The sequence below is a fragment of the Trachemys scripta genome, chromosome 3 (assembly GCF_013100865.1).
Source record: "Trachemys scripta elegans isolate TJP31775 chromosome 3, CAS_Tse_1.0, whole genome shotgun sequence".
Classification (NCBI taxonomy): domain Eukaryota; kingdom Metazoa; phylum Chordata; order Testudines; family Emydidae; genus Trachemys; species Trachemys scripta.
The window spans coordinates 120759115-120778354 of record NC_048300.1 but is presented as its reverse complement, the minus strand read 5'-3'; the positions used below and the strand labels follow the sequence as shown (position 1 = coordinate 120778354).

At 42.1% G+C, this 19240-nt stretch overlaps 1 protein-coding gene across 1 annotated transcript in view; it reads right to left on the bottom strand.

Annotated features, from left to right (window-relative positions):
- Nucleotides 1-19240, bottom strand: part of REV3L (REV3 like, DNA directed polymerase zeta catalytic subunit) — a 228103-nt gene that overhangs the window by 124767 nt on the left and 84096 nt on the right. Inside the window, exons 2-3 of the mRNA XM_034766889.1 lie at nt 11006-11195; nt 1122-1196 (exon numbers count right to left, since the gene is read on the bottom strand). Of these exons, the coding sequence (XP_034622780.1) occupies nt 1122-1196; nt 11006-11195 (265 nt within the window). The remainder of the gene's footprint in view (nt 1-1121; nt 1197-11005; nt 11196-19240) is intronic.

Below are 19240 nucleotides of genomic sequence, written 5' to 3'. Positions count from 1 at the left end.
CTGTGGCACCTTTGAGACTAACAGAAGTATTGGGAGCATAAGCTTTCGTGGGTAAGAACCTCACTTCTTCAGATGCAAGTCAGATTCTTGCATCTGAAGAAGTGAGATTCTTACCCACGAAAGCTTATGCTCCCAATACTTCTGTTAGTCTCAAAGGTGCCACAGGACCCTCTGTTGCTTTTTAATAAAACATTGTAGGTTTCTAAACTGAAAGTATGTTGGTCTGTAAAATATCGGACTCTTGCTGAGGTCAGGAGTTCTGGTGTGTGAGGATGGGGGATTAAGGACATAAAAGAGAAGTGGTGGAAGGGCCATCAATATCCTGACTCCATACCATCCCTAACAGAAATTTCAATCCAACAATCTTGGTCAGGTGGGTCAACCTAGGAATCCTGTTCAGTTTGGCCACAGGAGGTTTGCCAGAGAGAGAGAGAGAAGCTGCCCGCTTTTGTTCTGAAGCACTTTGGATGGCAAATGTCTCCTCCTTCCTGCTTGTTGAGGAAGGGAGAAAGAGAAACAACACTGGGAGCTAGACTGTGGGCTTTTTTGTTCTTTTGACTTGTGGGGAGGTTGGACAAGGAGCCCAGGTAAGATGGAAGACTGAGAATGGATGAGGAGCCCAATGGTGGGGTTGATAGGGACAGAACAGACTGGGAATGGCTAGGCAAGGAGACTGGGGGTAGGATATTAGGATAAGGAGCCCCAAGAGGGAAACTGGGACTGGTAGCCAGGGTGTGCAGGGACTTTGAAAAATAGCCCAGGGCTGGTTGGGTAAGGGATATTGGGACTAGGTGAAGAGTCTGGGATGGAAGACTGGAGATTGGGACTGTCTGAGCGATGGGACAGGGAGATTAGGCTAGACAGGAAGAAGCTAGATGGGACGGGGTAGAAGGGATTGTTGGCACAACAGCGCCCTAGTTTCCAGAACCTAAAATTGAACACAAGATTCAACAGTCTCAACATTCCTTTGCTATCAGCAAATAGCTGTGAAACCCACTGGAGAAGTGTATCTCTCTATCCCCTGTAGTGTATGAGCCACGTAAAAGATGCTAACCTACTACTTCTGTCTGTTACTCTGTTAGCTCAAGTGGCAGAGGTCTGTGGGATGGTTCTAAAGGTTCCAATCCTGTTCATGACCCATGTGCATGTCAACCTGATGCCACGTGATGGATTTTTCAGTTTCCTTTTTTTTAAACCTAGAAAATTACATACAACATTAAAAGAACATTAAGATTGCAAAGCTAAGCACCGAGAAGTTAGGAAATGCCTGAATTAAGGCTTTATTTGGCCCTATTATGTGTATGCATTGAGATACAGTTTTAGTTACACACTCACATTCTATTTTTCTCTTCGGTACTCCTGTCTCATTCAATGCACAGAATAGATCATGCTCGGGGGATGAATTAGAGTTGTGTAGTGAAGGAGGCTTCTGTCTGTAGGACCCCTGTCTCATTTGTTGCAGAAACTGGGGAAGGTGTGCAGTGAATGAGGTAGGGGACTGCTGGAAGAGAAAGAATGGTCTCCTGGTTAAGGAAGTTGAATGCCACCATGGAAGAACTGGATTCTACTCCTGCCTCTATTACAGTTCTTGTGATGCTAGGCAAGTCACAACTTTGTAAGTGGTCACTAACTGTGTATTCCTCATTTTCTGGGCGCCCAACTTGCGACTCTGGGGTCTGATTTGCAGGAGTCCTCAGCACTCACAACTTCAACTTAAGTCAATGAAGCTGTAAGTGCTTACTTTAGACCTTAGTTCATCCCGTGCTTTGCTGCACATTGGGCTACCCACATTTGCCATCCTTGCCTGTCAACTACCCTTCTCTCCAAATCTTCCCATTTCATGTTGAGGTGCTTGATGTTGTTCAGAACTGTTCATTTCCATGTTATTCGCGGTCTTCCTCTTTTTCTTGCGTTTTCTGGTTTCCATTCAAGGGTGGTGTTTGGAAAGTGTTCTTTTTCCATTCTCAGCACATGTCCCAGCCACTGATGTCCTCTTTTGTAGATTATTTTTGAGAGGGTACCTTGTCCAGTCATTTTTCTGACTTCATTCGTCTTCCTATCTCTATATGTTATGCCCAATACTCTTCTCAGACATTTGTGATGAAATGCATCCAGCTTTTGTGTATCTTTCTTGGTAAATGCCATGTCTCATTGCTATATGTTGTGATGGTGATAACAATTGCTTTGTACACATTCAGCTGTAAGTGCTACATAATGTTAAATACACTGAAAAAGCAGACCCTAGGCATTTCAAATTGGGTACCCAAACTTAGAGGACACTTTTGACCTTAAATGCTCTGTGCCTCTGTTTCCCATCTGTAAAATGGACATAATATCACATCATCTCACAGCGGTGTTGTGCAAATAAATTATTAATGTTTGTGAAGTACTCACCTGAGCATCCACATTGCATTGTAAACCAGGGCTTACAATTGCTGGACCCAGGCTAACATGTCCATACTGCATTACGCAGACCTTCTGACTCCAGTTTGTGGCTTGAGCTACACTGCAAAATGACAGGGCTTGGACCCAAGTTTCAGCAGGACTTGGGCTCTGACTCTCTCCACCCAGATCCTGAGTGCTTTCTGACCCAAGTCAGACTGATTTGTGCATGGACGGAAGAGCAGTTTGAGCTCAAACCTGAGTCAGAGCCCAGGCTTAGTGTGCAGTGTAGACATATCCTAATAATTCTGTTTTCTGAGCAGGGTGTGAAAACTGTAGGGTAATAATAACTTGGACTACACACTGAACAATGAAAAAACACAAAATCTACAATAGCTGCTCTTTCAGTGAACACCTCTATCCAGTGCACTGAATAAGGCAGGGATCCTGTGGAAGAACTTGTATGTGATCATGTAATTAAATTTTATTGAAGGAATATTAGGACTCTCAGAAACTATACAAAAACCACTCACAACACAAAAGGGCCAGTTTCTTCAAGAACACAACTGACTTCTTCCAGAAACTCTGAACAACATTAACAACCTTCCTCAGAACACCATCCTTGCCACCATGGATGTCATCTCCCTATCCACCAACACCCCTCACAATGACAGCATCACAACCTGCCTTGAACATCTACAGGTTAATGGACAACATACAGATATCCATCCTAAACACATCTCCAAACTCATACATTTAATCCTCTCACATACAACTTTACATTTAACAACAAACACTTTGTCCAAACAATGTGAACAGCCATCGGTACAAGGATGGCTCCCGAATATGCCAAGCTCTTCAAGGGCCATCTTGAGGAAGAATTTCTGGAAAAATGCACCACAAAACCAATGATATACCTGAGATAAATTGATATTTTCATCCTCTGGACAGATGATCTAACCTACCTCATCCATTTCTACCACAACTTCAACCACCACCATCCATCCCTCAAAGTCTTGCTAGAATACTCCCACAACAGCATCAGCTTCCTGGACACCATGATCAGCTTCAACAATGGAATTCTACAGACAACTATATACAAGAAACCAACAGATCAACAGACTACCCTCCAAAGATCCAGTAACTGCCCCAGACACAGCAAGAAATCTGTTATCTACAGCCAGGCTCTCGGATATTACAGAATATGCTTCAAGGAGAAAGTCTGGAATACACATCACAATACACTTTAGACTGCCTTCGCCAAACAAGAACATTTCAGAGTAGTAGACCACAGCATGAAATGGGCCACGCAAATACCCTAAGAGAACATGGTTCAATACAAAAAACAAAAAAAAAAGCCCACCAACCGCACACCTTTAGTTGTCACTTACCACCCCACATTGGAACCCAGACGGGGACTAAGTCCTGAAAGAAATCTTTTCCAAACCACCTCTTTTGGTCTAAAAGCAACCTGCCGACCTCATCATCAGAAGCAAGTTCACCACAGACCAGGACATTTCAACTCAAACAGCACCAGACACTGCCAGAAGAACAGATGTTACTCCTAGGGGAATTCTGCAACTCTGTGCATGCGCAGAATTCATGTCTGGTGCAGATTTTTTTTTCCCCTGCAGAAAATACATTGTACCCAAGAAGTGCTGCAGTTCTATCTTTCACCCACCAAAGGCCACTGTGGTACCAAAACAGCCAGCAGCGTTGATCATAGCACCCTGTCTGTGGAACCAGGTTAGGACAGACAGAGTGGGGCACACAGAGCTGCTGTGGGGGTTACAGACTGAGGTTCAGAAGGGTTAGTGGGGGGAAAGGATGGGGGACAGGATGGGGCAAGGGCTCAGGAGCCAGTGGGGTGATAGCATTGAGCCAGGGAGAGAATGGGAGAGGTGCTGCAGTGCCACATGGGAACAGGGGGGAGAAGGGGTTCAGGATCACCTGGGAACAGGGGGTAGGGGGCTGCAGGGACACATGGGGAAGAGAGGCAGATGTGCCTGACTGAATGGGAGAGACTTGGGGTCAGCCAGGGTCAGCTAAAATTGTCTTGGGATGTAGGGGCTCTCTCAATGACCATAGCTTTGTCCTTTTTGATCTTGGGTATAATCCTGGAGATCAGAGGAATTGGTGCTAAGGCATACAAGAATTTTCAAAACCACGGAAGAAGAAAGGAAGGGCATTCACACTTCCTCTAGAGGAAAAGTCCTTGCACTTGATGTTGTCCCACATGGCAAAGAAGTCTAATGATGGGAGTTCCCAACTGGTGAAATATTAGGTCTAGAATGGATTTCTGCATTTGTGGCAGGTTACCACATTCTTGCTCAGGAAGTCTACCAGGTTTGTGCTGATCCCTAGTAGATGCAGAGCTACCTGAGTCATTCCATGCTGGCACCATTCCCAGAAGCTGATTGCACTTATAAAAAAAAAAAAGGGGGGGGGGGGAAATGATCAAATGATTCCCTGCTTGTTTCTGTAGTGTGTCGCCAACATGTTGCCCATCAGAATCTACACTATGGCATTTCGGAGGACAGGTAGGAAAGCCATGCAAGCCAGTGTGATGGTTCTCAGCTCCAAGATGTTCATGTAATTTTAGATCATCCTAAGACCACGAACCTTGCATATAAAAGTGATTCAAGTGCGCATCCCATCCTGTCCCAGATGTGTCTGTGACTAACATCACTGCTGAGGAAGGGACCAAGGAGGGTTGTCCTTTTCTTATGTTCATTGGATATAACCACGACTCGTGTTCCAACAGGATATGAGGCAGGACCGTGACTTGTTTGCTCACAAGATGACTGGATGGAGAACAGACTTTCTCAGTCAGCACTGCAGAGGCCATCGGCAAAGTCTGTCAAGCAGTGTCACATATGTGCACGTGATCATATTGCCAAGGCTGCGGGGCCCCTGACACATACATACAGTTGTTGTCAATCTTGTCCACAAGTTGTATGCTATCAATTGAAGCGACTGGAACTGGTCCTCTGGAGGAAACCTTTTACCAGACTAGAGTTGAGCCATGAATTTTACTGTCTGTGCAGTACAAGACACAACTTCTTGGTTCACCAGGAGTTCCAACTAGGAGAACAGGTAGAGGAAGCGATCCAGAGCTGCTTTGGTCTCATCCTGGGACTTGCCTCTGATCAGCCAGTTGTCTAAGTAAAGTAAATATGGATTCCTTGTTTCCTTTGCGTGCTATGGCCAGACACTTGGTAAACACTCTCAGTGCTGTAGGAAGTCCAAAGGGTAGAACACACTATTGATAATGGCTGGGACCCACTCTGAATTTTTGGCATTTCTTGTGGGCTGGATATGGCGAAGTGGAAGCACACCTCCTGCAAATCTAGAGCCGTGAGCCAGTCTTGAGCTTGGAGTGATGGGATGATGGAGGCAAGTATTACCATTCTGAACTTGAGACAGTGCGTATGTATGTGTTGAATCTTCTCAGGTCTAGGGTAGGATGAAGACCTCTTTTAGTCTTTAGAATAAAGAAATACTGCAGTAGAAGCCTCTTTCCCTATATTCCTAGGGAACTTCCTCTATGGCTCCTAGACAAAGCAAAGAAGCCATTTCAGTTTGTAATAGACTCTTGTTAGAGGGGTCCCTGAAAAGGGACAGTGAAAAGGAGTGCATATGTGGTAGCCACAGGTGATGATCTCCAGCACCTATCTGCCTGCTGTTACAGCAGACCACGCCTGGTGGAATGGGGAAAAGCAGCTTCCAAAAGTCATTCTCTGGGGACTGGTTCCTGTAAAGGCTTTGACTGTTCCATCAAATTTTCTGATGGAGCATCACGGCAAAATGTGGGGACAAAGCCAAAGAGGGTTGATGCCTCTTGTTCTACCGTGGGTGTTTCCTGGCCTGATACTCCATCTGCCTGGGGTAAGATGGGGTATGTGGTCTCTGCTGGTGCAATGATTGAGGGTGGTACACCTTTTGATAGGGTGGGGGAGGGCAAATTCCCAGTGAGAGTAAGGCTGGGAATCTTTCAGTACATGTAGGATGCTATCAGTCAGTTCAATGAGCAGCTCCAAGTCCTCCAAAGTAAAGTCCTTAATTGTGGCTTGTTAGTTGGGAGGGATACTCGAGGCTTGAAGCCATGCATGGTCACCACAATGATCTGGCCACCTGGCCACAGTGTCAAAGACATCCATTACTGCCTGTAGAACTGTCTTGGCCAAAAGTTGGCTTTCTTTTAGAACACTCATAGACTCTAAGGTCAGAAGGGACCATTATGATCATCTAGTCTGACCTCCCGCATGATGCGGGCCACAAAACCTGACCCACCAGTCCTGGAAGAATTCTCTCCCTTGACTTAGCTGTTGAACTCCCCAAATCATTATTTAAAGACTTCAAGTTGCTCAGAATCCTCCAGCAAGCAACCCCTGCCCCATGCTGCAGAGGAAGGCGAAAAACCTCCAGGGCCTCTGCCAATCTACCCTGGAGGAAAATTCCTTCCCAACCCCAAATATGGCGATCAGCTGAACCCCGAGCATGCGGGCAAGATTCTCTAGCCAGACCTTCTGCAAAAGTTCTCTGTAGTAACTTTTAATATCCCATCATTGACCATTGTTATCGACCTATTGAATAAAATCACTGTATCCCATCAAACCATCCCCTCCATAAACTTATCAAGCTTGATCTTAAAGCCAGAGAGGTCTTTCACCCCCACTGTTTCCCTCGGAAGGCTGTTCCAAAACTTCACCCCTCTGATGGTTAGAAACCTTTGTCTAATTTCAAGCCTACACTTTCAGCTCCCCTCTGATTTTGTGAGAGAGCTAAGCCAGGAATGGTGTCATTCTGTCTCATGTTAACTAATCATATTTGGCCAGCAATGCCTGGGAGTTAGCCACCCTCCACTGGAGCAAGGCCAGCGTGTATGACTTTCTTCCAAAAAGATCTTTGTCCTTAGGTGTGTTTTTGGTGGGCCTTGACTTTTCTTGGACACTCAAGGGAACCACGGTTGGGGTGGATGTAATAGTTCTTGAACCTCCAGGTGGTACCATGTTATAGGGAATTCATGTTTTAGTGGCTGGCATTTGCCGTAAGACTTTTGCCAGATCTAGGAGGCCTTCATTTATGAGAAGAGCAATTCCAGCTGGACCAATGGCCAACAAAATATCAAACAGCTTGTGAGACTTCACAGAGGTGATTGAAGTCTCAGTCTCCAGGGTATCGGTGATATGCACCAGGAGCTTCTGGAAGTCTTTGAAATTGTGCAGTGCCAGTATTGGTGCCAAAGCTATTGCCTCATCTGGGGATGAGGAGTCGTCGTTGGGCAGTGAGAAGAGTCATTCAATTCTGAATTTCTTTCCTCTTTGTATTCTGGTAACTGAGGTTTTGCTAGCAAAGCCATAGAGAGAAGGAGACCTCCTCCTCTTCTGAGATGGTGGGGACCACATCCTAGAGGCCTGGGAAGGTAGGCCTCAATAACTCCAGTAGTGTCGCTATGGCATTCTCTATGGTTATGAAGGACTGGTGAATTTTGGATGGATCAATACTAGTCCTGGTGTGCCTATGGTTGAGGCCTGTAGAGATTTTCCAGCAAAAAGGTATGTCTTGGGGATGGTGAAGAGGAGTCCACCTGAATCATGGGTGGCACCAACTGGTAAAGCACTGTCAGTACCGAGGACTGCGTCAATGGTGCTGCATATCTCGGTACCTAACACTCCTCCAGAGCACTCTGAGTCTGTGCTGTTGGTGATGGAGTCAAAATCACTGGGGGTACTTCCAGTACCACAAGAGCCTGCTGTGCAGCAGTCTGCTCCTTTCTACTCGTCTCCCTGTCATACTTGGACATACCAGCTTGTCTCCCAAAGTTTTTCTGTATCCCTCTTTATGGGAGGACACAGACCTCCTTGTTGAGCTCCTGCCCCCATACTAGATCCAACACTAACTCTCACAGATTGTTCCTGCAGATGGAATTCCAGCCTCACATCCCTCTGGGATGTCAGACTCTCCCAAGCAGAATATCTTCTGTGCCCATCTTTCAGTGGAATCAGTCCACTGCATGACACACAAGGTTTTCCTGTGGGTTTTGAGTCCACCCTATTTTAAATTTCTATACTGGGGGAGGGTTTTTGTACAGAAGGGTGTGCAAGCAACTTTTGGCTTGACAAGTAAATAAAAGAATAAAAGTCAATCTGAAATATCTCAGAAGATTTTAAGAAGGTTTCTTGAGAAGTTTAGTCCGAGCTAAAGTCCAGTGGGTCGGACGCTAGCTAGGTTCCATCTCACCACAGGTAGTAAGAGGGAACTGAGGGTGGGTTGTGGCTGCCCAATCCTTTATGTCCTTGTATGTGAACACAAAAAGGCACAGGATACATGCATGGCCCCAATGGACATCGTTATTCAAAAAATCTGGTCTCTGCATTGAGGTGAGGTGCATCTACTCCCTAGAGTGAGATCCACAATAACACCTACTCAAAGAACTATTGGATTGTTCTTCGTTTCAGACAGGCAACCAGTAGATACAGCCAGTGTTCAAAGATTATCCTTCCTTTAACTCTGACTCTGCCTGCTTGTCTCTTCCACATTTTGAAATGTAGGTAGTAAATATTTATCTTAATTGTCCTTCCTACAGCAAGGAAGGCATGCAAGAACATCTGCAGGGCTTGGATTTGAGAAGGTAAAATTACAGAGCTCTCAGCACCTAAAGCATCTACCATTTGCATTCAGAACCTGGCTTGAAGTTACAACAAAAGAGCTGCCAAGCTCCTAAAGAGGGACATGGGATCTGTTACTCTATCCCTGCAGCTTTCTGGCTGTGTTGCAGGATGGAGGAGGAGGACAAAGACAGAATGGTTGTCTTCACTAGATTACTCTGCTTAGTTTTCAATTTTGGTTCCTCCTCTCCAGTGAATAGCTCCAGTGCTTTTCTTCTTCTGCTAAGCATATCTTTTGCAAGAAACCAGATATAGGAAAGGATCAGATTAACAGTTTCACTGCTGCTCAAGTTTCTCACAGCAACAGTGGAAGCCAATAATACAGTGATCAGATTTAGTACTGCTGCAGCCTATGTAAGCTCTGAGCAGTAACATAGGCACTGTCTGCAGTCTTCAGAAGGAACCATTGCAATGGTTCACTCTGGGAAGGTTATCTTGATAAGTATAATTGCTATGAACTAGGAACTGCCAAAAGTGCACCCTACTTGCTGGCTAGCCTAGTGTTGAACGCTTTTAAAAATGTCACCCTTTTTTCTAGATGAAAACAGATTTTGCATAAATTGTTTTGTATAATCGCGTACGTTCATCCAGAAAAGCTTCTTCTTCATCATGGATGAGTAAATTTTTCAATCCCTGGTTACGCGAGTCAAATAAATAGTGAATAAGAGAATCCTTAAATGTTAACATCTGGTAATAATAATCCTAACAATTCTTGGAACAGCAAAAATGTGCACTAAATAAGAAGTAAGCAAACATTGTTGTCCTGGGCCATATGTGCATGTCCTAGGGCCCTGTTTCAAGGCTTGGACCATCTACAGTGTCTGGTGACCAAGCATCACAAGATAATAGAGTGATATTTCCTATAAGAGGGAGCCTGTGCAGTCTGAGGGGGAGAAACCTGCAGGATTGCCCCTGCAAGAGACCCATCGTCAGAAGGGATGTGGAAAGGGGCTCTCCATACCAACCGGATGGAAAGACCTGGCTGTAGCAATCTGACATAAAGGACAAAAAAAACCTAGAGTCCTGCATGGATACAAAACTTGTATCTGCATCCGATCTGCTATCCGCAAACGTGCTCCGCAGATATCCAGATCTGCAGGGCTCTAGATATAAAATTTGGATCCGAGTCCATCCATGATCCACAAACATGGTCAGCAGATATAAAGCAGACACCTGCAGATTTGCAGGGCTTAACAAAAAAGCAGGAGACCTAAGAGGAAGAGGCTTTCTTTAGGAAACACCAAATAGCAGGACCTAAGTTTTGGTAAGGAACTACTGAAACCAGCAAGTGGTTGAAAGAACTGTAGAGTTTGGAAAATACTGGCTTTTATTTACAGTAGATCCTCAGAGTTACGAACATCAGAGTTACGAACTGACTGGTCAACCACACACCTCATTTGGAACTGAAAGTACGCAATCAGGCAGCAGCAGAGATAAAAAAAAGCAAATACAGTACAATACTGTGTTAAACAAACAACTAAATAATAGAGAAAGTTTTAAATTTTTTTGACAAGGTAAGGAAACTGTTTTTGTGCTTGTTTCACTTAAATTAAGATGGTTAAAGGCAGTACTGTACTGTGTTAAACATAAAGTACTAAAAAAATAAAGGGAAAGCAGCTGCATTTACTCAATGTTGAGTTGTAAATTTTTGAAAGAAACAATAACGTTTTGTTCAGTTATGAACATTTTAGAGTTACAAATAACTTCCATTCCTCAGGTGTTGTAACTAAGAGGTTCTACTGTATGTTGACATTAAATTGTTATTTTACTACAGTTATGTTATTTTAATAAACCAGACCCCAAGAAGGGATGCTGTTAGATGCATATAAGCATGTGTAGTTAATGGTGAGTTCAAGGACAAACTGAGGCAGTGGACCTCCCAATGCCAAACAGGTATGCTGACCCTTCTACATAAACAAAACTAACAATAACATAATGTAAGTTATACTTACATTCCAGATACTAATGACACTTTGAACACATGTTGAACAGTAGAAGATGGATTGCCTAAAGCCACATTGAGTGCTCGGTCAATGCTGAATGCCACCTGACGAAGATAGTGTTCTGACTGCTTCCCATAACCATCATATGGCACGTAGAGATAAGGAAAGATACCATGCAAATGGAGACAAGTCTTCTGACCTAGAAAGAAAAAGGAAGTCAAGCTTAGCAGCTTTTTCATGTAATAACAGATGTAAAAATATTCTGTACAGTCATCCAACTAACACGAATATAAAATCCACATACTTGGGTTACTAGGTGTCCCAAGTGGAACCAAAGCTACAATGTAATGTAAGTTTGGATATGCAGCTTCTACCTGCTTAATAATCGATAAACGGGGTACCTTCTGCTTAAAAAAATAACTTACCAACTGTAAACAGGGGGGCTTTTTAAAAACTATTTAACTATCAATTGAAATTGTCCTCTACAGTATTGTTCAGCAAGGTAAGATTTCTCAAATGAAGAAGAGAGGCACAAAAAGGCCCAGGGAAAATAAGATGATATTCTTTCTTGAGGAATTATTTTTCCAGGAAGGACTCAGGAAAGCTAAAAATAAATTCTCGTATTGACTGTCTCTAAACCTGGTATTTAATTTTTTCCAAAACTACTAGAAAATATTCTGTTGTATTTGATGCAGGGAAAAAAGACAGCAATACAACCATAAGATGATAAAATCCTATAAACACTTCACAATATTAAACAATTAAAAGAAAATCAATCATGATACTGCCAGTAACATGGGGAATGTATTTCCACTGAGATATTTTCACACATATCAAAAATCTATTGAAAACTCTATTTAAATACTCCAGATTTGTGCTCCAAAAACAAGTCCCGGGAAAAGGGACCGCAGGGGAGTCGTACCAGCACACAGTCCCTAATGCCCCTCTCCCAGCACCCTGAGTTACCCCCGGGCTGCACACAGCCCCCAGTACCTCTCTCCCTGCACCCTGAGCTACCCCTACCCGCACACAGCCCCAGCTACCCTCCTCCCTGCACCCTGAGCTACCCTCCTCCCTGCACCCTCCTGCCTGTGCACAGCCCTTAGCTACCCCCGCCCTGCACCCTAAGCTGTTTTCAAACTTTTTGAGCTAAACCCTCCACCTTTGAGTTATAATTTTTGGTTGCATGCCCCTGCCCCCCCCAACCCAGACAGGCTGGGTGGCCTGCTGAGGTGAGTTGGGGGTGGAGGTGCTGCTACCTCCCTGCACCCCGCCATGCGAAGATGGCTCGAGCCCCACTGGCCCCTGCCCCCCCCCCCAAAAAAAAAGCAAAACCACCCCTATCCCCAGGGCCCCCCCCGCGGGGCCCCCCCCCCCCCCAACCCCGGCAGGCCCTGGAGTTTTTATAGCATGTCGAGGTAGGCCTCACAGAGAAAAAGGTTGAGAACCCCTGCTATAAATGGCTCTACTTTTGCTAACAGGCTGTTATGTCCTATTCCAAAAGAAATTAGCTATAACAACTGAGATATTACCTAACACTGTCTTTCTTAAGTACACTGTGTCAGGGAAGATCAAGTGTGTAATACCCGTATCTTAGGAAAGTTTAAGAAGCGAGAGACTATCATATAGGGACAGGACAACAGTGATTTGCATCCTCCATTATGCAATGTTCCATCTTGAACAAACAGTCTCCCATAGTTCCACAGAACTACAATTTGCAATTACAGCTAGCACACCTTTATTTTTAATACACAACTTGCTCATATTTATTTCTAAATGAATAGAAGGAGTTACTGTTTTTATTTAGAAAATAGCAAATCTTTCTAATCTGCTTTATTCCTTCTTCAAATAAGTCATGTGTTGTAACTGCTGCCTGCTAACATCACTAATCTGGCTACTGCAAGCAGAAAATATTTCAAGAATACAGGCAGTTAACTAGTCACTTTCAATAAGCCACAACCACTTCATTGTTAGTACATGTATTTACATTATTTTGATGTTTCATTTAAACTACAATAGAATACGATCTACATGAAATATAAGGTAGTACTGGAGGTAAGGTTTGTCCAATTTACCTGATACATTAAGCAGTAAAGTAGTTAGTTATGTAAGTGTAAATAGTGCTGGTGGCGGGGGAGAGAGACAGTGAAGAAAGGAAGCCATCCAAGTTAAAAAATGACAAGGAGAAATATTTACTTGTGCTGACAATAGATCTCTACTTCTCCACAGCGGAATACTATAACATGAGCATAGAAGATGTCTGCCAGTGTACCTCTATGCTGTTTTGGAGTTATCACTTACCACTTCTATGGTAAGAAGTAAATTCAGTCCCTGTGCCCATTCATAGATTTTTCCCTCCCTATTGAGGCTGCTAATAAAGATTTAAATTAAGGCTAGGTGTGATGTCAGCTTTGAAGTGTAGCTGTACATTCATTACGAAATGGATGTAGACCAATTATTTGTTTCACACTCTTCTCAGTAGCCATCAGATAACAATTTTGGGAAACTACTGAACTGTGATGGATTTAAATCTATGACCTTCAGGTGAAAAACTCTAACCCCTTATTGATTTTTTTTTTTTAAATTTACATTAACATGATTAGTTCCACTGTTCAGGAATTGTTTTTATGCTGTCAACACATTTATTAAATCAAAGCAAATGCAATACAGAACAGATTAAGTTACATAATGAAGAATGTCAGCTATATACATACATATTCAAGGACCACATTCTGCTGTTACATTGGTGTAACCCTGAGGATCTCCTTTGTAGCAACAGAGCAAAACTGCAACTCTGAGCAGAATTTTGCACACTACTTATGTATGAAGTGCCTAGATACCACTGTGATTTGTATGCAAAGTACTCAGATGTAAGATGTTCTACCATAAGACTACAGCAAGATAATATTCAAATGCAATAAGTAAAACCAACATATATTTTATTAGTATTATAATGAAAGGTCTCAATCCCTGGCTCCGGTCAAGATGTGCTCAGAGTACATGAGGCAGTGGGGGCAACTAGCCCCAGCTCCTCCCCCATCCCCAGTTCTGCCCTCAGATCCACCTTAGCCTAAGCTCCTCAGGGAGCCAACTGTACAGAAAAGGGCTGGGGGGAGGGGCCACAGACAGATTCCATTACTGGTAAGGAGAGGGCAACAGTAAAAGTTTGGGCACCACTGAGATAAATAGTAGTATTATATTGCACAAAATGTTTTGGCAACGAGTACTCTGGAGCCCAAACTGGAGTGTGGTGTGTCTGGTTTTCATTGTACTGCTGGCAGATTCTAGCTCTGAAGCTGGCATTGTGGCCATAGAGGATCATATGGGGAATCCACTGGTGGAATAAAGCTGAGATAGAGGCTCCCAAGCCACCCCCACTCCCTGATGCCTGTGTAAGGGGCATGCCCAGTCTTCCCTACATCCAGCTAATCTGTGGCTGACAAACTAATTTCTTGGAGCGTTGGCTACTTTGAGTGATTCAAGGGGATCATCCAGCACACGGCTGGCACAGGACTGAGGGAGCACAAAGACTATCTTTACACAACCTCTGCCCTGCCCTCCCCTTCCCCTGAGTTGCATCGTGTGTTCCTCAGTCATAAGCAAGGATCTAGGCCCAACTCTCATCCTCATGTGAATTCCCCCAGATGAAGTCTCCCATAGCATTCAAGAGACAAATGCTAAGGAGGATAGTCTCAGAATAATGTAACTGGTGCAGGGCTTGAAAAATCCACCAAGTGGATACAAGGGGCATGCAGTTTTTGCAGAATTTAAGCTTTTAATTCTTCCAGCCCTTATGGCTGAAAGATAATCTTCCAAATATGAACTGATGTAGCGAGATCAAGTGTCTTTCTGAGCCCACAAGCAGCTCCAGTGACTGCTACAACTGCTGCTCACAGCTTTGCCAATCAGAGTACAGTTAACAGGGCAAAGAACAGAATCCTGTAACAGGTCAGGAACCATATACATTTCATGCTACTTCTGCTTGTGAGTAGGGTATGAATAGAGGCATGTATTGACATAATTCACACAGGATCACCATCCATAAAAACATAGGCTCCTTACTGGTGAGTTTACTCTCTCTATGCACTGGAAGGATCCCCAGCTTTCTTAGCTGCATTTGGAGAACCAATGAAAACCATGCATTGTCTTTGATAAGGTAGGAGAGAAATACAGTTTGTAGTATCACTCCCTCAGCATATCCTTGATGTCTTTGTGGAAAGGAAACATAATGGGTATTTACTGGGCAGGGCAGAATCTGGGCCTTAATATCCTCTGTGGGTGGTTCAATGAAGTCTACCTTGAACACAACAGCTACAGCAAATGGGATGCTTTTATAGGTTTTATTTTTTAATTGAGGGGGGTAGGCTTTATATCAATAAGAATTAATGTTGTTATGTTAGCTCTAGCATGTCAATTAGACATTTTCTGAATTTCCTCTTTTGGAATTTGCAAGTGTAGACATATAGTTTGATTCTTACTGCCTGTCCAGTGACCGTTCAAAATTCAAAAACTAAAACTACAGCACACCATCAATCCATTTTCCTGCTCAAAAGCCCATCAGTGGCTCAGGAACTGCATGAAGCAGGAAACTGATGAGTGTTGTTCATTAGAAACAGAAAAAGTAAGGTGACTAAAACACCCCTGAGAGCATTACTGGAAGAAAATCTTGAATTAAGTGAGTTAAAAGGTACTGCTTCTTCACTTCATTGAACACTTGCCAAATCATCGTCTATTAACTTAGACCAATGTGCAGATACTGCTGAGTCATTATTTCAAAAGTAATATGGATTTAAAGGCCGTTAAGGGGGGATGGGGGTGGGGGGAAGGGGGCGCAAAAATGAGCTTCTAAGATGCAAAAAAACACACATGAAAAAAGTAACAGAATACTACTTATCCTAGTTCAAATGCTTAAATATCAAACAAATCGAAGTATAGTATTCTGGGTGCCGGAGATAAAAGGTAAAAAACATATACCAATATTTGGAAAATGGCCGCCGTATGTATTAATGTTATTTGATCAACACCCATTCTATAATCAATTTACTTTTCTCTTAGAAAAAAAGAGTCTACACATAGCGAGCCATAAACACCAGAGAAGAGCAGTAAAGTTAACTAAAGCTGAAGCCACTAGGATAGAGAACTGCAATCACAGAGCAGCAAAATATGAAGGGAGCTTCCCTTTTTACGCAGGTGGGGAGAGAAAAATGAGGACTAATGTCTTCTGACCTCTGGAATGCCCAGGCACTCGCAACCAGCTGGTGATATGGTTCAGACAGCACTGGAATGTAAATTGCAAATATGAACACATGATGTGCCAGAGCTACAAAATATGCAGACTAAGGATTATCATAATGGTACCTTTGGAGAAAAACTTTTTCATAATTTAAAACTGGATTCTGTTCAAGCTTTCAAAAAATTATCTTCCTACCTGTTGAGATCAAGCATGGTAAATTTCAACCCAAAATTAAAAAAATAAGGTATTTATGAAAGAGTGAAAATGACTGGAAATAAGTCTGTAATTCCAAAGACTCAGGCTATCAGTGTGTTTTAGTATAAAAAGTGCTAAGCATAAAAGGTCTCTTTCATACTTTTGAAGATATTGTAGAGCCAAAATTTCAATGAATAGAGACCAACTTGAATGTGTAACAATGCACCCCTAATTGCATGTGTAGGCTGGTGCAATTGTAAATGCAGGTATGCAAACATGTAGAGAACTTGGGCACGCTTCCTTAAAAATCTACCTTTATATGCAATTTGGATTTTGAAATCCACTTAATAAAATGACAGTCAAAAGACTACACAGTAGTATGTCCTCATGAAACTATCTTGAATTTCATACTCTGTTTATTCCCAAGTATCCAATTTCCTTCTTTACAACATCTCTGAACGGTCTGTAAACCATATCCATGATGTTTTCCTAGTGTCATTAGCTACTCAGTCCCTGTTGGCATCTCTCAATTTCCAATATCTAATCAGGTTATGTCCTATTGTAATGAGAGTAGGGTCTAACTGTTTATATGAATTACTCATAACTATTTATTTATTTCCCATCCTATAATCTTTACTGGATATATCACAGCTCCCACTAAATCCAAGTTCTTAAGTTTATACTCCTAGATCAATTTGGAGGTATATTTTGTACTAGCATTTTCTCACATGTATCTTGCTCTTATTCACTTCATATTTGTTGGCATCCTATTTCTGGAACACAACAAAAACTTTAACTCCATATACTCTATTTTAGAATTTAGCAAGATATAGGAAAAGTGCAGTTTGCTATCAGAGGAAAGTTTCAGTGCCTGTCTAGTCTGAAATTTAGCCTGTGCTTACCATAGATCAGGGTGATCCCATTATAAGGAGCCAAACTAAGCTATAGGGAAATAGTGTACCAAATGTGTTGCTATAGGTATATGAGCACTTAGTCACATTATATTTAAGTTCTCCCTAGAATTATTGTTTTAATTGTTTGATTATCATCTGTTTTTTGCAGAGTGTTAACAACATATCAGGAAAAAAAGCAGCAGCACTCCTGGAAAAAAACTCATTTTTAGAAAGATTTTTGTTCATATAGAAAGCTCATGCACAAAAACAGAGTTTAATTTTTAAACTCTGAAATCTATGAAAAACTCCGCATAATTATTTTTCAAACAGAAACACTAGTTGACACAGACAATGTAGTAACAAAATGCATATGGAGGGTATATGCCAACTTTGCTACTGTAGGATGCAGAAGAATCTAGATGCCAACAAGGAAGTTGCTTCCTTTAGCAATAATAGCAAAGCAAAAGGAGACGATAAGAGATGTGTGTGTTTTCAAGAGATTTTTAGGTTCTCTAAATTAATTACATAACACCCCAATAGATTAACAGTAGGGTTGAAGACGGCAGCTGTAAAGTAGAAACCTGCCTCGCCTAGTCCCTGCAGAGCAAAGATCCTATTAAAACAAGTTCGTAAAAAATAATTCTGCAAATGCATATTTTAAAGAATAACTATGAGAAAAGCAAGTCGTTAAAGGCCAATAAAAATGTGATGCAAAGGTGTTTTTTTTAAAAAGTAAACATGACACTTAACATTTCTTCTGGTCTTCACTGCAGTGTTAGCTTGAGGTATAACTAGTGTTGCCTCAACCCAACTCCACTGTACACAAAAATTTCTAGCTAAAGTTGTGTGTTACTTTAAACTTGATGTAGCTGGCTGGTAAAGGTATGGGTCGAAAGCACACAAGTGTTGCTGACACCTTCGCTAGTAATGCAGTGGGGATGTAGGTACTCTCTCCATGCTGCTAATACAAACTCTACAGCTCTGGATTCCATGACCACTCTCTCTCTCTCAAACTAGACTAACAGGAGAGGAGTAAACTTGAATGTAGATAATTTGAGCTAACACTGTAGTAAAGATAAGTCCTTAGTATGTCAACTAGAGAGAAAAATATACTTTGAGGCTTAACTATTTGCTATATCACTCACAGATAGAAATTAGCACTTAATCTTCTAGAGTCCAAAAGACTTTCAAACGTATGTCACATTCACATAAATACTTCAGAATGCCAAATTCAGAAAGTTAAAAATATGAACCTCCATACAAAAACCACTCAAACGAAAACCTCCAACAGGCATTTTATAATTCTAACCAACGAACTTATTCCAAGTCAAATCGCAAACACTATGCTCCTGTAAAACAGGCACAGAAGATTACATTATTGCACCTGTCAGGGGCTTAGCTAGGGATTCCTAGTTTGGGGATTCTGTTTTAACTTTTGGTTTTTATTTTTGGCTACTTTAGAGCCTTGTATCATCCTAAAAACTTATTTGGGGGGGGGGAGGGCATTTTAATTTTGATTGCATAAATTTGAGTAATGAAATATATAATAGTCAATTAAATACTTATAATTTATTTTTAAAGTCTTATATATTTGCATCCTACACTGCCCAAACTGTGTAACCACACAAAAAGCAATTTATTACACTGCCACATGTGACTAAGAAGTTAGCTGTATGAACAGGACAGTGAATAGGACTGAATTGTCTTGAAATTCCCTTGAAAGAAATTTTATCTTTTTCTATTTTTTTGCCCTATGTTTATTTTTTAGGAACCGATTCTTGAAAGACTATGATCAATGTTGTTTGACTGGCTGTTTTACGTGGTTTGACCTGAAAATCAGAATCCCTAGATTTAACATTTGCAAATCCTTTTAATACTCTCGAATAAAAAGCCTTACATGTACTAAGTATTTTTATTAAAAAA